A 17,414-nucleotide genomic window follows, 5' to 3' on the forward strand; every position below is an offset into this window, starting at 1 on the left:
GGGAGTGAGTCCTTGTCTCAAGTTCAAGCTTCTTGGGTTCTTGTTCACGAGCGAAGGAAGGATGGAACGAGAGGTTGAGATCAGTACGGTGACCAGTGTTGCGGACGCTGTACCGGCGTTCGCTGTGGTGAAGAGAGAACTGAGCCAAAAGACAAAGCTCTCAATTACTGGTCAATCTACATTCCGACTCTTACCTATGGCAACAAGCTCTAGGTAGTTACTGAAAGAATGAGATCACAAATTCAAGCAGCTGAAATTAGTTTTCTCTGCAGGGTGTCTGAGTTCTCCCTTAGAGGTAAGGTGCAGAGTACGGTAATCCGGGAGAGAGTGAAGCTACTCCTCCATGTAAAGAAGAGCCAGTTGAGATGGTTCAGGCATCAGGTCCAGGGTGCCTCCCTGGTGAGGTGCTCTGGGCATGTCCAACTGAGAAGAAAAGACCCAGGACATTCTGGAGAGATTATATCTCTCGGATGTCCTGGGAATGCCTCAGTATCCTCCCAGAAGAGCTAGAAGAGGTGGCTGGGGAGAAGGAAACCTGGGTCTCTTTACTTAGGCCCCCGTGACCCAGACCCGGATAAGTGGATGAAAATGGATGGGGGGAAGTTTTCTCATTGAAGTGAAGAATTATTGAGTTAATTTTGCAATACATTTCTTCAATTTATATTTACAATATTTACTCAAAAGTACAATTTAATATTCCATGCATCATACTCCATTTGCTTTCCATTTTGTTTTATGTAATGCCTATTATTGCTATTTTAACTCTGTATAAAACCAAATCATAATGGTGCAAAATGTCAACCTCCATTTTGAATGCCAACAGTAAGGGGGGCATTCTCCCTTATAAGTACACACTTGTACTGCTGCTTTATCAACTACATTTTTGATAAATCTTTTGTACTACCCAACAAGTCCTAAGAATGCTCTCAAGGTAAAATACATATGGTATTAGCAGCACTGAGCATGCATGAATGGTGCCATGTTAAGACATTCTGATATTCCATGGCAAATTTTATTCAATCAAATCATCAGTGTCAGTAGGACATATGATTGTGTAACTGCATTTCCAGGTGCCATTTCTTCCCAGATTAAGCAATAAGATACACAAAGGGCACCATGAACAGAACTCCATGACAACCTTCAATACTGACAATGTACATTATTTAATACAGTATTTTATATAAAGCAACACAAACATATAAACTCAGATTAATAAGAGCATTTTACTTTACAAGAAGTTTTGTCATCTAAACCTAAACATTGTCTAAACATTCATCTATTAATAAAAGCACATTTCTCAAACCCATAGCAGTATAGAAACCTGCTCTGCAACAAAATCCATCTCCCTCTCTCCTACCTCTCTCCCACTTTCTATCTCTCCCACTCACTCTTACATGCTTTTTGTTATTAATTGTACAAGAAAGAGAAGAGGAGAAAGTGACGATATATCAACCACTTTGGACCTCCACATGGCTCTTTTAAAAGATTCTCAAATTTAATTCCCTGAAGCCCATATTCTTACAGCTGGTTATGACAGCAAGGCTAAATCACAGGACTTCACGTGAGTGAAACCTGGAGTTTGAAAAGCTTGAAAGTATGATGTGCAAAGCACCTAACAAATTACAATTTGTCAGCGGTATGACAATGTAAAAGCACTGTGCAGATTGTAACTGCAAAGCCTACTTGGACATTAAGAATGATGCCATTTAAGCATAAATTATTACTGCCCCACATGTAAACTCAGACCAGCACATACTCACACATCTGTGCTAAAGACACACTATAGAGAGAGAGTGAGAGAGAGAGTGCAAAGGAGAAACCCAAAATTAGAAAGGAAATGAAGAAATGAACACACACTGACTAGCCCTATAGAACAAAGGGTTATGAATAGCATACCAAGTGGCAACAGTATAAATATCCTGCATAACAGATATACAGTGCACTGACCAACAGTGCTGATGCTCCTATACAATCTGGCCCCAGTGTAAAAGGGCTGGCCCTCTCTGCCCCGCTGCCTCTCTCCACACTACAGTTACCCAGCTCCTCCCAGCAGCTCCTCCCAGCAGATGGGTTTGGAGAACACCTCACGTTCCAGCCAGAGGTCATAGTTCATCTGGAAGTCCTCAGGCAGTTCGACCCGCTGGCCCAGCACGCTCTGCAGGCAGTTGTCCACAGGGAGGAAGTCCGGATTGCTCTGGTTCCTGTCGTAACGGCGGTTATTGAAGCGCTCGATGCTAGCACGAAGAGAACACTCCTCTGCCTGGAAGTCCCATGGCCGTGCGTCCAGATCTGCTGCCACAAACAAAAGATACACTCAAGACACATATACACAAAGATGTATACACAGACAAATGCACACTGTACCGGACACAGTACACACACACACAGACCAGTGTACACAGCTATAACAGTGTACTTATTACTTTTCAAATTGGCTCATCCATGGTTATTTGATCCAAGTGTGAATACAGAATTGTTAGATTCCACAATCCCATTTCTACCATAAGATTAATCTTATTTACGTGTGCTTCCATCACATGGGTTTTCCATTCTGACACCAGATAAGAGAAGAGTTGACCTCAGGCCAACAGGTTTGTCTAATTAAAAGATAGTTGACAGCACCTCATAAAAAGGCAAGTTTGCTTTGTGTTATTACATGTACATTAATGTAATATTAATAAAAAAGATCAAGCACCCTTCAATATTAATTAGATCATTTTAATCCCGATTTGTTAGGTAGGCCAACATTAAGCAACCAATTCAATGACATTCAATAAGTTTGGCAGACTGAAGATCAGTCATGCCGCTATGTTCTGGATCAACTGTAGGGGCGTCATGGTCCGGACAGGAAGACCAGCAAATAGCAAGCTGCAGTAGTCGAGCCTTGAGATTACAGCTCGACAATGTGAGCCACTTCCAGAGACAGAAAGGGCCAAATCCTTCACAAGCTGCAAACGTGCAAGACAAAGTCAAGTGTGCAGGGCAGCTATGAAGTCTTGTTTTCCTCTACTTCTGCTGTTGCTGTGGCTGTTTCTTATTGTGGGGGTATTATCAGTATCAGTATGTGGTTACTTTTGATTGGTCAGTAGTGGCAAACCTGGTGGTTAGAGGGGCAGAAAGGGGGATGAATCTGTACCTGTGAATCTGGAAAAAGTCTGCACATGTGAATCTGGAAATAGTATGTATCTACGAGTCTGGAAATAGTATGTATCTGTGAGTCTGGAAATAGTCTGCTTTTAGCCTTCTGTTCACGTCTTTCTCAAAGCCAGCAGTGCAGAGGAACACCTCTAGTTAAGCTCTAGTGCAGAGGTAACAGATAACACAGGCAAGGAGCACACTAATGTAACACAATGTACCAAAGGGTCTAATCTCTACTTTTACACTGAAGGGTCTAATCTGTACTATTACACTGGTGTCCTCACCGTTGCCATAGGCCCAGTCATCATTGAGACGGTGTCGCACTTTCTGGTAGATGGCGGACATTGTCTTCATGTTGCTCTTTCTCCACTGACGGCCAAGATACTTCGTCTGCACTTTGAGCAATTTAAGCACATAGAGTTGCATCATAGCCTGCTTTACCTTCAGCGCCCTCTTGAGGATGGGAGCCGATTTGAACACCACCAACATCTATTATAAAAGAACAAATGAACAATAAAAAACTGTTATCTGTTATTTGGACATAACAAGGGGTGGTATGCGTGGCAGAAAAAGAACACAGCATTCCAAGACAAACACAGTAAAATTTGGTGGCAGTTCCATCATGCTGTGGGGCTGTGTGGCCAGTGCAGGTACTGGGAATCTTGTTAAAGTTGAAGGTCGCATGGATTCCAGTCAATATCAGCAGATTCTTGAGAACAAATGTTCAAGAATAAGTGACAAAGTTGAAGTTGCACCAGGGCTGGATACTTCAACAAGACAACGACGCTAAACTCAAAATCTATTCAGAATCTATTAAGTCATTCATTGCTGATGCGAACAACCAATGATTTATAAAGGAAAGTCATGAAAATTGGGGTACCCAAACTTTTGCATACCACTGTATGTTTAGCTCTGGACAATATATAGTGAACTGCATGCACTGTACTTCAGCAGTGCATTATGTTAGTGTGTGTACCATCGTTCTGGAATGCTTCCACTTGGTGAGTTTGTTGAGGATTCTGAGTAGGTTGATACAGGAGAATAAGTTCCTCCAACAAAACTGGTTATTATCTCCAGCTTCCTGTGACCAAACACAAAGACAGTATATTATATACACACTCATTTACATGTTAATTACCGGTAGTCTTACAGATATTTCAGGTGTTGAAAATTGTGGAAGTCTTTCTCACCAGGCTCTCTGCTGTAAGTTCAGGCAGTTCGTGTAGTACACAGTATGGGAAGTCCAACACCGAGATACTGTTTATAGGAACACAGTGAAGTCAGTCATAAATAGTAAAGTACAACACCCATGCTTATATTATTCATAATAATAAAGATATTAATTGCAGGGAAACGGACTCCAACAGCTTTGTTCGTCTTTCTCTTCTTAAAAAGCAATTCAACACAACTACAGAAATGCTCCTCACGTGTAGGGCTGTGGTCTGGCAAGCAACAAGGTAGTAAAACTAAACTTGTTCATCTCGACCATCTAGTCCAGGGGTGGGCAATTAATTTTTACAAGGGGCCACATGAGAACCCTGAATTGTGTCAGAGGGCCACACAAACAATAATGACGTCATCACAGTGGCTCCGCCCACCTCACGCAAACTTCCGCGAACAGAGGAGGCACTTATACTTGCCGCATCACATTCTGTGCAGTGTTCTCAAAACGATGTGTGTTGGTATAAAGAAACACCCCTCAAAAACAGGGGAAGGAACATTTACCTGACCAATTTTAATGTTGCTTTTTGTTTCAGATTTGAAAAGTGCTGGAATTTAGGCTAAATACTTGAAAATGTTTGAAATTGTAACTACTTCGTTTCACAACAAATAGCCATCTGAATGAACAGTTTTCTTGTATTACGTTAACAAATATGAGCCTCTTGTAATTCTAGGACGAAACATGAGAGAACGTGAAGACGTTAAGATTGGGCGTTTTGAAAATAAACAACAATTAAATAATGTGATAAAAAAGCGAATTATTTCGGATCCTTTTGAATATATGTATACATATTTAACTTAATTAAGTTTAACGTGCTGGGAAATATTGAATAATAATAATAGAATTTTATTTATAAGCGCCTTTCAAGACACACAAGGACACTTTACAAGGGAATAAGCAACAAGAGTTTATATAAAACTAAAAATGATTAGAATAAATCACCAACAATTTAAAATAAATTATTAAATAACTAAAAACATTAGAAAGAAGCAGCACATGAGAAAAGAGACACACACATACACAAACACATACACATGTATAAATGCTTTAATTCCACCTTGTAAAGATGTATGAACCCTGCAAACATGACTTTGTTCATTGCGCTGAAGCGCGGCGTGCGCGAAGTTTTTACAAATTTCGAGAGGTGTACGACAGCGCGAGCCGCTCGTCAGCCGCTGCGTCGAAAATTACGTAATCGCGGTGGTTTCGCCCATGCGCGAGCGGCTTGCAATTAACCAAGTCATGTTTGCAGGGTTCATACACCGTAAGTCCCTTTTTAAAAAATATATTTGATATTTTTCTACATTTCCAATTGTAGCCACATTTAACTATTACACATATTGATTAGCACCATGCTGAAGGATGCCAGGAGGGAGAAGCCATCCAACCCACCCAGAGAGCAAGTTCTAATAGTGTGAAGCTCTAGTAGTATTTGATATCTTATCCTGTGCAGTTACAATTACCTGTTCTTAGCAGTGATGTAAGACATGATGTTCTGGTTAAAGAACTTGAGGATGAGTGGGATACAGTTGGCAAAGACCAGGTGCTGGGCCATGTACTCGAACTGAGGGGGAAGAGAGACATGCGTCATTCTCATCTGTCTCCTTCTGTATACAGTTGTGTCTCTGAGCATGTGTGTATGGATTACGTACCTGATAAATGTGGTTGAGTTTGAAGTGTTTTAGCAGAAGAAGCAGAATCGCTGAAATGGCTTTAACAATGATTTCTTTATGTCGGTTCACATCCACACCCAGCTTCATACTCTGTAGTACTGTAGTCCTGTAGAGAACACACTAAGTACACACACAGACGGCAACACACCCATCACACTGTAGCATGCGAGACTCTTACGGCATCTCCTCTGGAAGCACGTCTGCCAGGATGTTAATGGAGTCGGTTTTGGCTTTAGAGGTGGGAGCAGCAGCCAGCAGGATTTTCAGCAGAGCAATCTAAATTAACACACACACACACACACACACACACACACACACACACACACACACACATTTACACACATGCACCCCCATCCAAACACACACATACGTACACACACATACGTACACACACATACGTACACACACATACGTACACACACGACCACAGGCTGGTGGGATTGGCTGACTTTTTATATGTAGGACACTCTGATTGGATGTTTATTGGATACTCACCATGTACTGAGGGAGGCTGGGGAGAATGCCCTGGTACAGCAGCTCAGTAGCACCCATTACCACATCTTCCTCTCCCTGTCAGCACACGCACGCACGCACGCACACACGCACACACGCACACACGCACACACAGTGCTTTTTATTTATCTTTAACATACACTTGTAATGAATGAAATGGCACCTAAAGCAGGTTTACTGAAGCTACAACCACAACTCACCCCAGACAGAGGAGTCTTCTGATATTCCTCCTCTTTAGCAATCTGAACCTCAGCAACTGACACATATTTATGCTGCAGAAACACATCATACAGTTTGAATGCACATAACACAACAATGCACTGAATCATATGCACTGAATCTTTTGCAGCTTATTGTACCTGTTTGAGTGTTCTGATGCTTTCATGGATAGGCCTGGGCAGGCCAACAACTGTATCTGTGTCACTGCAAAACATGCACACACACGCACGCATCTCTAAATATGTTTAATTTCTATGATCTTCCTGACATATAGGACCACATAAGAACTGGTCACTTGGATACTGAATTATGTAGTCAATATTGTAGGTGTAATATTGACTACAGTGACAAAGCACAAAGACACACACTGGTTGGTTAATTCAAACTCACAGCTGGTAGGGCTATGGTAGGGTTTGGGGTTCACTTACTTTCCCAGGGTGTACCCAATGAACTTGCTCCTGCTGCACTCAAGGAAATGTTCTATATCTTTCTCCCTATTCAAAACAAATGTGCATTTGGGGTTGAGAGATCGTGGTAGAGTTCCTGCAGGCCCAGAAAAGACACGTTCACTATACTACAGACCTACCTGACTTTAGGAGCCCAGGGTAGTCCCTTGGGGAATGACACCCGCTCAGAAGGCGGGTGGGTGACGGGCGGGTGGGGGATGGGCGGGGGCACGACCTCGTCACGCTCCAGAGGGAACGGCTCCGTTTCCAGAGAGTTATCATTATCCTCACCCTCTTCCTCATCCTCCCGGGACTCATCCGCTTTATAGGGGTCCTTCTCATTAAACGCATCCAGATTCTCCTGTTTTATCAGTGCCTTGTCAGCACAACATAGACACAGATAGAGAGACAGGAGAAGAGTATTATTAATCAGGACACTAATAACCTACATGAATGACATTTATGGTCCAAGGTCTTTTTTTTTTTTTTTTAATAAGTACAGAGTTTTTTTTTTTTTTTTTTTACCTTTTAGCAAATGTTGACTTACACCATCACAACAGGTTTAAAGAGATGAGGGCAAGCATTACGGAAAAAAAAACTCAAATCACAATGATCGTGACTCACTGTCAATGATGCTGTGCAAAATGTAGTACATCACACTGTTAGTGTGTGGTATTGGCACAGAAGAGCGATCTCTTGGTTTTTGCTGCTGTCTTATTGGTTTTGTACACATTAGGTTGGTTTAGGGACACACTGACTAATCTTCTGAAGTTAATCGTCCGAAAATGAAAAAACTAAAATCTTGATGTTTGACCAAATAATTTATACAAAACATTGATTTTTTTAAATGATGCCGTAGATGTGAACCAGAGTGGAAGTTTTACTCCTTAACTCTGGGGATAACCCACATTTACTAAAGCTAACGGCTCTAGTGTAACACACGTATTAACACATTATCTTAACACAGCCAGTCTCATTGAAGCTGCCCAGATATTATTCCGTTTCAAACATTCGAGCCAAACAGAACTAAAGAAAGAGTAAAGAAAACAGAACAGACCCACTGTGTTATCAATCATTACAGCTCATCAGTGTCTCACACACTCTCTCCCGTCTTCTCTAACTCACACACACAATCTCTCTCTCCCCCCTCTCTCTCTCTCTCTCTCTCTCTCTCTCTCTCCCCTTCTCACACACTATCTCCTCTCTTCTCACACACACACGAAAACACTCCCCCTTCTCTCTCTCTCACACACACACACACACACACACACACACACACACTCTCTCTCTTTCTCTCGCTCTCTCTCCCCTTCTCTCGCTCTCATACACACACACTCTCTCTCTCCCCTTCTCTCTCATATACACACACACACACACTCTCTCTCCCCTTCTCTCCCTCATATATACACACACACACAGTCTCCCTTGTTTATATACATTAGGTTGGCTCTGTGTGTGTGTGTATACATATTAGGTTGGTTGTGTGTACGCAGTAGGTTGTGTGCATTTGCATACATTAGGTTGGTTGTTTTTTTTATTCTGTAAAGCACTTTGAGTTGCATTTATGTATGAAAGGTGCTATACAAATAAAGATTATTATTTGTGTGCATGTGTGTGTACACATTAGGTTGGTTGTGTGTGTGTGTGTGTGTGTGTGTGTGTGTGTGTGTGTGTGTGTGTGTGTGTGTGTGTGTGTGTGTCAGAGACCTTATGCTCCCTGCGAGCGCGTCGCTGTTGCTGCTCGATGAGGTCGGAGGCAGAGGCAGGTGGAGAGGCGGCTCTCATGTTCCTAACCACACGAATGCTGTCCTCTGGGAGGCGGGGCAAACCGAGCTCCTCCCTCTTACACACCTTTAAGCTCTGCAGCTGCTCAAAACCACCCAGCGTGAACTGAGAGAACACACATGTTAATTGTAAAACAGTGCCTCAAACTCACCATTTCAGAAAGGGATGGTCACATGGATGAGATGCCACGTTAGGTGGAAGGTGAGGGGAATGGTGCAAACTACCCATAACCCCACTGATCTAGGGTTTCCAATACAACCGTTTTACATGTCAAAGGGATGTTCAAAGCTGCTTTGTAACAATGTGTGAAATAAAAAACACTAAATAAATACCGTTGGCTTTGACTACAGAAAACATGACAAAATAATTGGCCATGGTACCATATGCTCCATAAGGCACACTACTCTATACATATAGATATTAGGATAGAAGAGTTTTGGATTAAATTCTTTTGGTTTTGTTTTCTCGCTATTTGTTCATGCCACTGCACTGAAATTTTTATCTTTGACCACTGAACTCGTCACAGCTGATTAAAAAGTGAAGTTGAAGAATGTAATGTTTTATATTCTATTTCATGCAGAGGGTTCCAAAACCAAGTCTGTCCTGACCAACTACAGACTCAGTGACCACCACCTGTCCATAGAGAATGGCAGACACACAATCCTTACTATCTAAAGAACAGAGACTGTGCCAGCAGTGCCAGGACAATGAGACTGAGACACAGCTGTACTTCATAAATGAGACTGACACACAGCTGTACTTCATAAATGAACATACAAAATTTACCGACATCAATGAGTCACATATTCTCCTGTTTAAAAGTGTATAAATATAGTGTGTATATGTCACGCCAATAATGCACTCAACTGAACAAGAGAGATGAAAGAGGTATGGAGAGGCAAATAAAAACACATCACCAGAATAGTTTTCCAGAGCAGAAGCAGAACTTTCTTCATGGGGAAGTGAGGGGCGTGGCCACTGCAGAACTTTGTTACCATGCCAAAGAGCATTACAGATATGGGTTCGCTGTTGTAGAGTGGTGAGCCTGAACAATACAAAGATTTATAGTTTTATAAGTTTTTATAGTTTTAGAAAGAACCCATTTACTTTATGTCCCCTGTGAGCTGTATAATCATGAGCTACAGTCCTTTGTGCCATTACTCTGGACTCGCTTAGTGGCTCACTAGTGAGTAGTGAACATTAGAGAAAGAAGACAATCTATTAACATACCACTCAATAATGCAAGTTATTGATATACTGTCATTTGAATGAATATGTTAAGAAACATGAGAGAATAAAGAAACAATAAAAGATTAATTGAAATAAAGCAGTATCATTACTAATTTGTTCCATTTATGTCCACCACGGTGGCCAAATTTTCCTGAATTTGTTATATTGTTGTCTGAGGCTATATATGAGTTCTTATAGTCTATGTTATATGCATAGGTGAGATACATTCACAACGTTAACATCTTTTCCAGATTCATAAGATTGAATACTTTCATGAATACAATATTTTGCAGTGGCCCTAGTTCATCCATGCAATTTACTTCCCTTGTGTTAAGGCTTTGCAAAATCTGTCTATAAAAGGATGTCTATGTATCCATGTGCACATTTAGATAGATTAGCTATGGATGATTATATGACTAAATGCTGCTGTGTATTGTGAACTACTGTGTAACCAAAGACAATTTTATCATATGTGCAAACATACTTGAACAATAATTCATCATTCTAAGACCTACGAGCACAGACACATGCACACAGCACATACCCAGTTCGGTTTTGAAGGTCTCTCTGGCTGTTCTCCAGTCTGGAGGGTCTGCCAGGTCCTCCTGCTGGATCATTTCCACCATCAGGTACATGATGTTGAGCAGGACCCTAATAGCACCACAGATATATACAAACACACAGCACTAAAACCACAGCCTGAATACGGGGACACGTGCGTCAGAAATGCAGGATAAATCCTAAAAGTATTGTTTTGTGCTGTGACTGCTGGGTGTGTAGAATTAACAAAGAGATTGTGGATGTAGCAGGAGGTTACATATATGAGAGTGAGACTGTGTGGTGTGCAATTTTTGCATGAGTTTATTGTGGCATTAGCATGGACGTACCTTAGGTCTGTGCTGTCAGCCAGGGAGATCGCAGGTTTCCTCACCGCACTGCTGCATGCTGCGCTGTTGCTGACAAAGACAGACAGTACTCCATATCCATCATTACATATACAATACAATTCCATATCAATTATTAAATATACAGTTACACTCGATATCCATTATTACATTTATGGTACAGTGTTTTTACTGTATTCAGATATGATTTCATAGATCAAGACAACAGCCTCTGAAATTAATGAGGCATAATTAATGCAAAATTTGTTTACATTACAGGGTGGAAACTGCACAAAATTCAGTTGGATAACATTAGGGACATTGAATATATACAATAATGTAACTTATACTTGCATAGCTGACCAAAGATCCCTTTTTCTGGATGAAGATATATATATATATATATATATATATATATATATATATATATATATATATATATATATATATATATATAGCCCCTCCCCGAGTGGGTCCTCTACCAGAGGCCTGGGAGTTTAAGTGTTCTGCAAACACTGTGCCCTGGACTGCTCTCTTCTGGACTGAGATCTCAGATGTTCATCCTGGGATCTGCTGGATCCATTCACCCAGTTTGGAGGATACAGCCCCTAGTGCTCAGATTACCATGAAAACCACTGTTGTCTTTACCTTCCAGAACCTTTTCCAGCTGTTTCATCAGCCCTGGGTATTTCTCTAGCTTTTCATGTCCCTTGTTCCTGATGTAGCACTCCCAAGTGATAGCAATATCTATCACTACTGCCCCTTCTGCTGTTTGTCCATCTCTCCTATGTGTGGTTGGTGTCAAATTATCATTGTCAGTCTGAATCTGGATCTCCTGCAGGATCATAATTCATTCATTCTCCACCACCTACAATTTGCTAGTGGAACATTCCATGCAGGGATTTAACCTCCTTGACAGCTCCTGCTCCTCCTTTCACATTAGGTTTCTGCTGTCTGAAGTTCTCTCAAGGCACTTTATGACTTGGGGCCATCTTCCTAGCACGTTTCATCAGCGGCTCTGATGTTCAGTAATCTTCATCTCTTCTTCTGCTTAGTGTACAGTCTCAGAAGTGCTGGATTTGGGATGAGTCCTTGTTTCCTTGTCTTGATGTCAGTGGCTTCCGTCTCCTCCTTTGGACAGATTATTATACCAGCAGGGTATCTGATGACTGGTAGAATGATCTTCCCAGATCATGTTCTTCCCATTCCGTTGAATTCTCAAGAGAACTTGCCTAAGTGTTTGTAAGTATATGGCTGTAGCCATTGTCCTTGTGGCCTCTTCAGGATTACAATTTACCTGTGGGAATGCAAGATACTTGTGGCTAACCTACACAAGTTATATGAAATATGAACCCTTCAGTACTAAGTACATTAACTCTATTTGTAACCATCAGACCACACTTAATAGTCCAAATGACATTCCGATGCCGCTGCTGCATATTTCCTGGTGAGATGTAACTGTCTGGAGAAGTAAATGTCTTGTTAAATTATTCCACAGTCAGTGTCTGCAGCCAGTCTTGGAGATACTTTCAGTGAAGGTGTTCAGGCTTATGCAGGACAGCAGCCAGGACAGGACATCACTTCAGTAAATCCCACACTTGATGGCAACTTGTGAAGATTGAAGCTGGCTGCTATGGTAATCTTCAACAGCCCCATTAAATTCTTACAGTAAAGGCACTTAGAGCTCCTGTTGATGTTATACTGTATTAAGCGTTCCTGGATCCATTTGTGTGGCATTCAGAGATTTTTCTTGGAGACGATCCAGGTGCTGATTGGCTTCTCTGGTGTTCTTGCCAATGCTTTTTTGGCCCCACTCATGTATTGAGTCATGTGACACAATGATGCCTGAAAGGAGGTTCCATGTTGTTCAATGAAGCTCTCTGCGCACTGTTATTGAGCTAATCTGAAGGCCACATGAAGTTTGGATGCCTGTAGAAAGTCGGCAACCTCTTCGCACTACACACTCCAGCATCCGCTGACCCCGCTTTGTCAGATTACGTGGCCTACCACTTCGTGGCAGAGTTGCTGTCGATCCCAAACATTGTATTTTCTTATAATACAGCTGACAGTTGACTGTGGAATATTCAGGAGTGAGGAAATTTCACGACTGGATTTGTTGCACAGTTGGCATCCTACCACAGTTCCACACTGGAATTCACTGAGCTCCTGAGAGTGATCCATTATTTCACAAATGTTTTTAAAAACAGTCTGCATACCTAGGTGCTTAATTTTATACACCTTTTTTATTGTAAAAAAATTGTAACATTTTTTTTTACAATTTTTATACACCTCTGGCTATGGAAGTGTTTGGAAGACCTGATTCCGATAATTGGGATGGGTGAGCGAATACTTTTGGCAATATAGTGTGTGTATGTATGTATGTGTATGTATGTATATATATATATACACACACACACACACACACACACACACACACACACACACACACACACACAAGAGAGATTATGAGAGATTGTAATAGTATTATTTTTACTCTATCTCCATGTTAAGCAGCTCCACCAGGGCAGAGAAGGCTCCCACTTCCAGCAGCAAGAACACATTGTATCTCATCCAGTGCTGCACCTCAGCCTCTGAAGTACACTCTCCAAATGTTCCTGTAAAACACACACAAGTACATACTGTCTGTGCATATCCATGTAGATGGGCATGATTAAGAGTCAAAACATTGGGATGTAAACAGGTGGACAATCCCTTAAAACTTCCAGCTGTACTGAATAACCACACATAAGGACTATGATGTGTTTACCTTGTGTCATGTACAGGATGGCCCTGGCCACCTTTAATCTTCTCTCTCGACCAGTCACATCCAGTCCGTCCAGAAGACGCATGGCATGTGCTCTGTGCTGTGTAGCATCCAGCTCCACCCACCTCTTATCACACACTGACATCAACAACACAGGGTGGTACATACCCAGGATTTTAAGCAGGTACAGTAAAACAATCATTTATACATGCACACACACAGAGACAAAATAATACACTTACTTAGAGCCTCATTACAGTAATAAACAAATAGAGAAAACCACTACATCACATTATCAATATGACACTAGCTTCTTTGTGAACTCTCAACTAAGACCACGCTAGTCAATGTGTTATATCGTGTGTTTATCCACTACGCCATTAGCCTCTGTGCTTCTGATAATTTTGCCATACATCCCACTACTCAAAAGGTTCTGCACTTCCTGAATAAGAACATGTGGTAGATGCAGACCCAAAAAACTCCCCATTCATTATTTCTGCACATTCTCTCATTACAACTACTGCACACAGTTCTCAGACCTTCATACCACCTCTGCCGTGCTAATAAGAGCAAGACCAGGGAGAGGGCGGAGATCCACCACCTCTCCACTAAACACACAGTAGCCAGCAGTGTGCACAGTCCACTCAGGAGGAGGACAGCACACACTGACTTTGCAGGGCTTGATGTTACCAGGAGGCCAACTAAAATATCAGCTACGCAGGATCAGGAGGGGAAGGAGAGTTCAGACACAGTCCCCACAGACACGTCCTGTCCCCACAGACACGTCCTGTCCCCACAGACACGTCCTGTCCCCACAGTGTGCGCACATGTAGACATGTCACTGTTATTTTAAGTTTGTCTGCTGTAGAAATAGAGTAAGTTATAGGATTGTATTTTGAAAATTAATGAATTGATTTGACAAATATACTGTTATGGAATTCCCTTTTGTATTCTGTGTTAGTAGTGAACTACTACTATTCTGAGAAATCTAGCTACTATTTTCAAAACCTTTCTGCTTTTTCACAAATGTTGAGACCCACTGAGGGCACTGAAAAGGTGTGGGAATGAAAAAAATGGCAAATGACGTAAATTTGTAAACCAAATTAATGTGTTTGCCATTCATATCAACAATCACTTAGGATTAGGACCATTACACCAGCCTTATCAAAATAAAGTTGAATGACTTCACGTATAAACAAAACAAAAAACACATGAATAATAAAACTCATAAAACCATTAAAACAGAGTCATGTGGATACATTTGCTAAAAGTAACAATATTTTTTGTGCATTTCAGAAAATATTTTAGTTAAAAAACAGAATGCACTTAAACACTCAAAACTAGATTTACTAGTATCACTATTGTGATCACACATAAGTGACAGTATATTGTCTCATTTAAATGTTCTCATGGGTAACCTACTTCCCTACACTGGGTTATCAAAACTACACCTAATGTGCTACTGCAAGTAATTGCTGTGCCATTTTCAGACTGGAATAGTAACAGTATCAGATCTAAACATTACTCCTGATATTATATCCAGCATTTTTTTTTATCTTACTGACTCTGATATCAGATGCCATCTCTAGTTGTAAGTCACTCTGGACAAGAGCTTGTGCTAAAAGCTGTAAATGTAAATCTACTTTCCTCTTACCATGTGTCTGAAAATCCTCTTCAAAGCATTTTCTGTTAAGATGAAACTCTGGTCCCTCTGTGTAGCTGTAAAGCTCTTTAATGAAAAGCAAAAGGTCAGTAACATTAGATGATATCAATGCTGAAATATTAAAAGCATGTTCTTACCTGACAATTCAGCTGCCCATCTGTCTGAGTCATTGTATTCAAACTCAAGGTCGGGAGCCTCTGAAAACCCCTGTATTACAATAACACACAACTCATCACACATGCCAGACAGCAATGGCCTAAAGACAGCACTAACTCTGTTGAATCCATTCACCCAGTTTGAGGGATACAGCCCATAGTGCTCAGATTACCATGGAAATATAGGAACCAAGTAACATTGACACTTCAAACCAAGCCACCTACCTACCAGAGATCACAGATCTCAAAAATGACACAAGAAATACATTGTGATATCCTGTTTCACATCTAATAAATGTCCTTTATTAAATACAATATTTGATTAAAAATGGAATAAAACATTTAAAAATCATACAAATCTATTAACATATGTATATGGAAACATATCAATCACACCCTTATAATTAACTGATTTAACAACCAATTACACCCTTATAATTAACTGATTTAACAACCATACGTTTGATCAAACTTGGACCAACCTATATAGCATACCAAAGATCAATACATATCTACATATGTGATGCATGTGATCAATTAATACTCGCAATTTAATGTCTTTAAAATAAGCTATTTTGCGTATTTTTATAAACATTTTTGCTAAATATTTTGGTATTCTGCCATTGTTCCAGAATTTAAAAACGTTTAATGTAACTTGCTTGCTTGCCAGGTGAAAGGAAAATAAACCAAGCTGTTTATTGTTAAACCATAGTACATTAATGTTCCGTGTAGTTAAATAGAGCTAGAGGCATAAATCCTGAACACGGTACTGTTCCGTGTAGAGTTAAATAGAGCTAGAGGCTTACATCCTGAACACACAACTGTTCCGTGTAGAGTTAAATAGAGCTAGAGGCTTAAATCCAGAACAAAAATAATGTTCCATATAAACGAGGACGAGACTGTCACAGCCCTGGTGAGCACAGCCAGCCTCACTTAGCATAGCGAGCTAATGTACACTAACAAACCAGCTGGGTACGTCAGCTTTACTGTCAAAAACCATTTGCAACGTGATCACACACGTGATCTGACCTTACCTCAGAATCTTTTCTCTGATTACGGGCAAATTCCCCTCTGCTCTTGCTGGGCAACATAACCTTTTGCTTATTATTCACAATTATTCCACCTCCATTACCTCCGACGTCCATCTTTGATTACGTCGACGCCCTCTCAATTCTCGCGAGAGTGACTCTGACCTCACACTCATAAAGAAAAACGACCAAAAAACATCCATAAACACTAAGATTTAATCATGTAAACCAAAACCCCAAGCCAGTGTGCAATATTGCCAAACTGAGTGATTTTCTTGCCAAGCTGGTTGAATTTATCCCAAATTCTTAAAGTAGCACTTATGGGTCACTATGGGTCACGTGTGCAGTAGACATAAAGTGGCACAGCACCTTCACCCAAACCCCAGGCACAGTTAATTATCTGTTGACACAGTCTTGCTTTCTGGGGAGAGGAGACAACCCTGGTACTGTAACAGACTTGTACAATATTGTACAAGATAATTATCCAAATAAACATCAATATCATGCTCTAAAAGCCAAGTACAGGTACGTACAGCAGATGGGTATCAGTCAACTAATGGACTGAGCAGTTGGTAGACAATTGTTTCAGTGCTTATGAATTTGGTTATCTGGCAGTAGAAATGCAGTTTCTACCTAAACATGGGCCATGTTGTTCTGGAGGGTACTCTAACATTATGGTAAAAGAACTTGAACA

General features: G+C 40.8%; 1 protein-coding gene across 2 annotated transcripts; it reads right to left on the reverse strand.

Moving 5' to 3' along the window:
• Positions 1-990: 990 nt before the first annotated feature.
• On the reverse strand, positions 991-16,872 carry strip1 (striatin interacting protein 1). Of its 2 annotated transcripts, none has more exons than XM_077000978.1 (21): positions 16,727-16,872; positions 15,675-15,744; positions 15,529-15,603; positions 13,878-14,012; positions 13,605-13,725; positions 11,114-11,176; positions 10,771-10,877; positions 9,914-10,041; positions 8,919-9,101; positions 7,352-7,587; positions 7,194-7,259; positions 6,906-6,969; positions 6,747-6,818; positions 6,529-6,603; positions 6,212-6,309; positions 6,013-6,139; positions 5,824-5,924; positions 4,329-4,395; positions 4,115-4,219; positions 3,423-3,627; positions 991-2,289 (listed from the first exon to the last, which is right to left on the reverse strand). In XM_077000978.1, the coding sequence occupies exons 1-21, from the start codon at positions 16,835-16,837 to the stop codon at positions 2,033-2,035; spliced, it is 2,466 nt and encodes an 821-aa protein (XP_076857093.1). In that variant the 5' UTR covers positions 16,838-16,872; the 3' UTR covers positions 991-2,032. The 2 variants fall into 2 exon arrangements, with proteins under 2 accessions (XP_076857093.1, XP_076857084.1); XM_077000969.1 differs by having other exon boundaries at positions 11,114-11,182.
• Positions 16,873-17,414: the final 542 nt, after the last annotated feature.

Source organism: Brachyhypopomus gauderio, chromosome 1 (assembly GCF_052324685.1).
Source record: "Brachyhypopomus gauderio isolate BG-103 chromosome 1, BGAUD_0.2, whole genome shotgun sequence".
Lineage (NCBI taxonomy): Eukaryota > Metazoa > Chordata > Actinopteri > Gymnotiformes > Hypopomidae > Brachyhypopomus > Brachyhypopomus gauderio.

Coding starts and splice junctions, on each gene's coding strand:
- strip1 (XM_077000969.1), bottom strand. CDS start 16,837: ATGGACGTCGGAGGTAATGGAGGTGGAATAATTGTGAATAATAAGCAA. Junction 13,726..13,877: donor CATCCTGTACATGACACAAG/GTAAACACATCA, acceptor TGTGTTTTACAG/GAACATTTGGAGAGTGTACT. Junction 6,310..6,528: donor CCAGCCTCCCTCAGTACATG/GTGAGTATCCAA, acceptor GTGTTAATTTAG/ATTGCTCTGCTGAAAATCCT.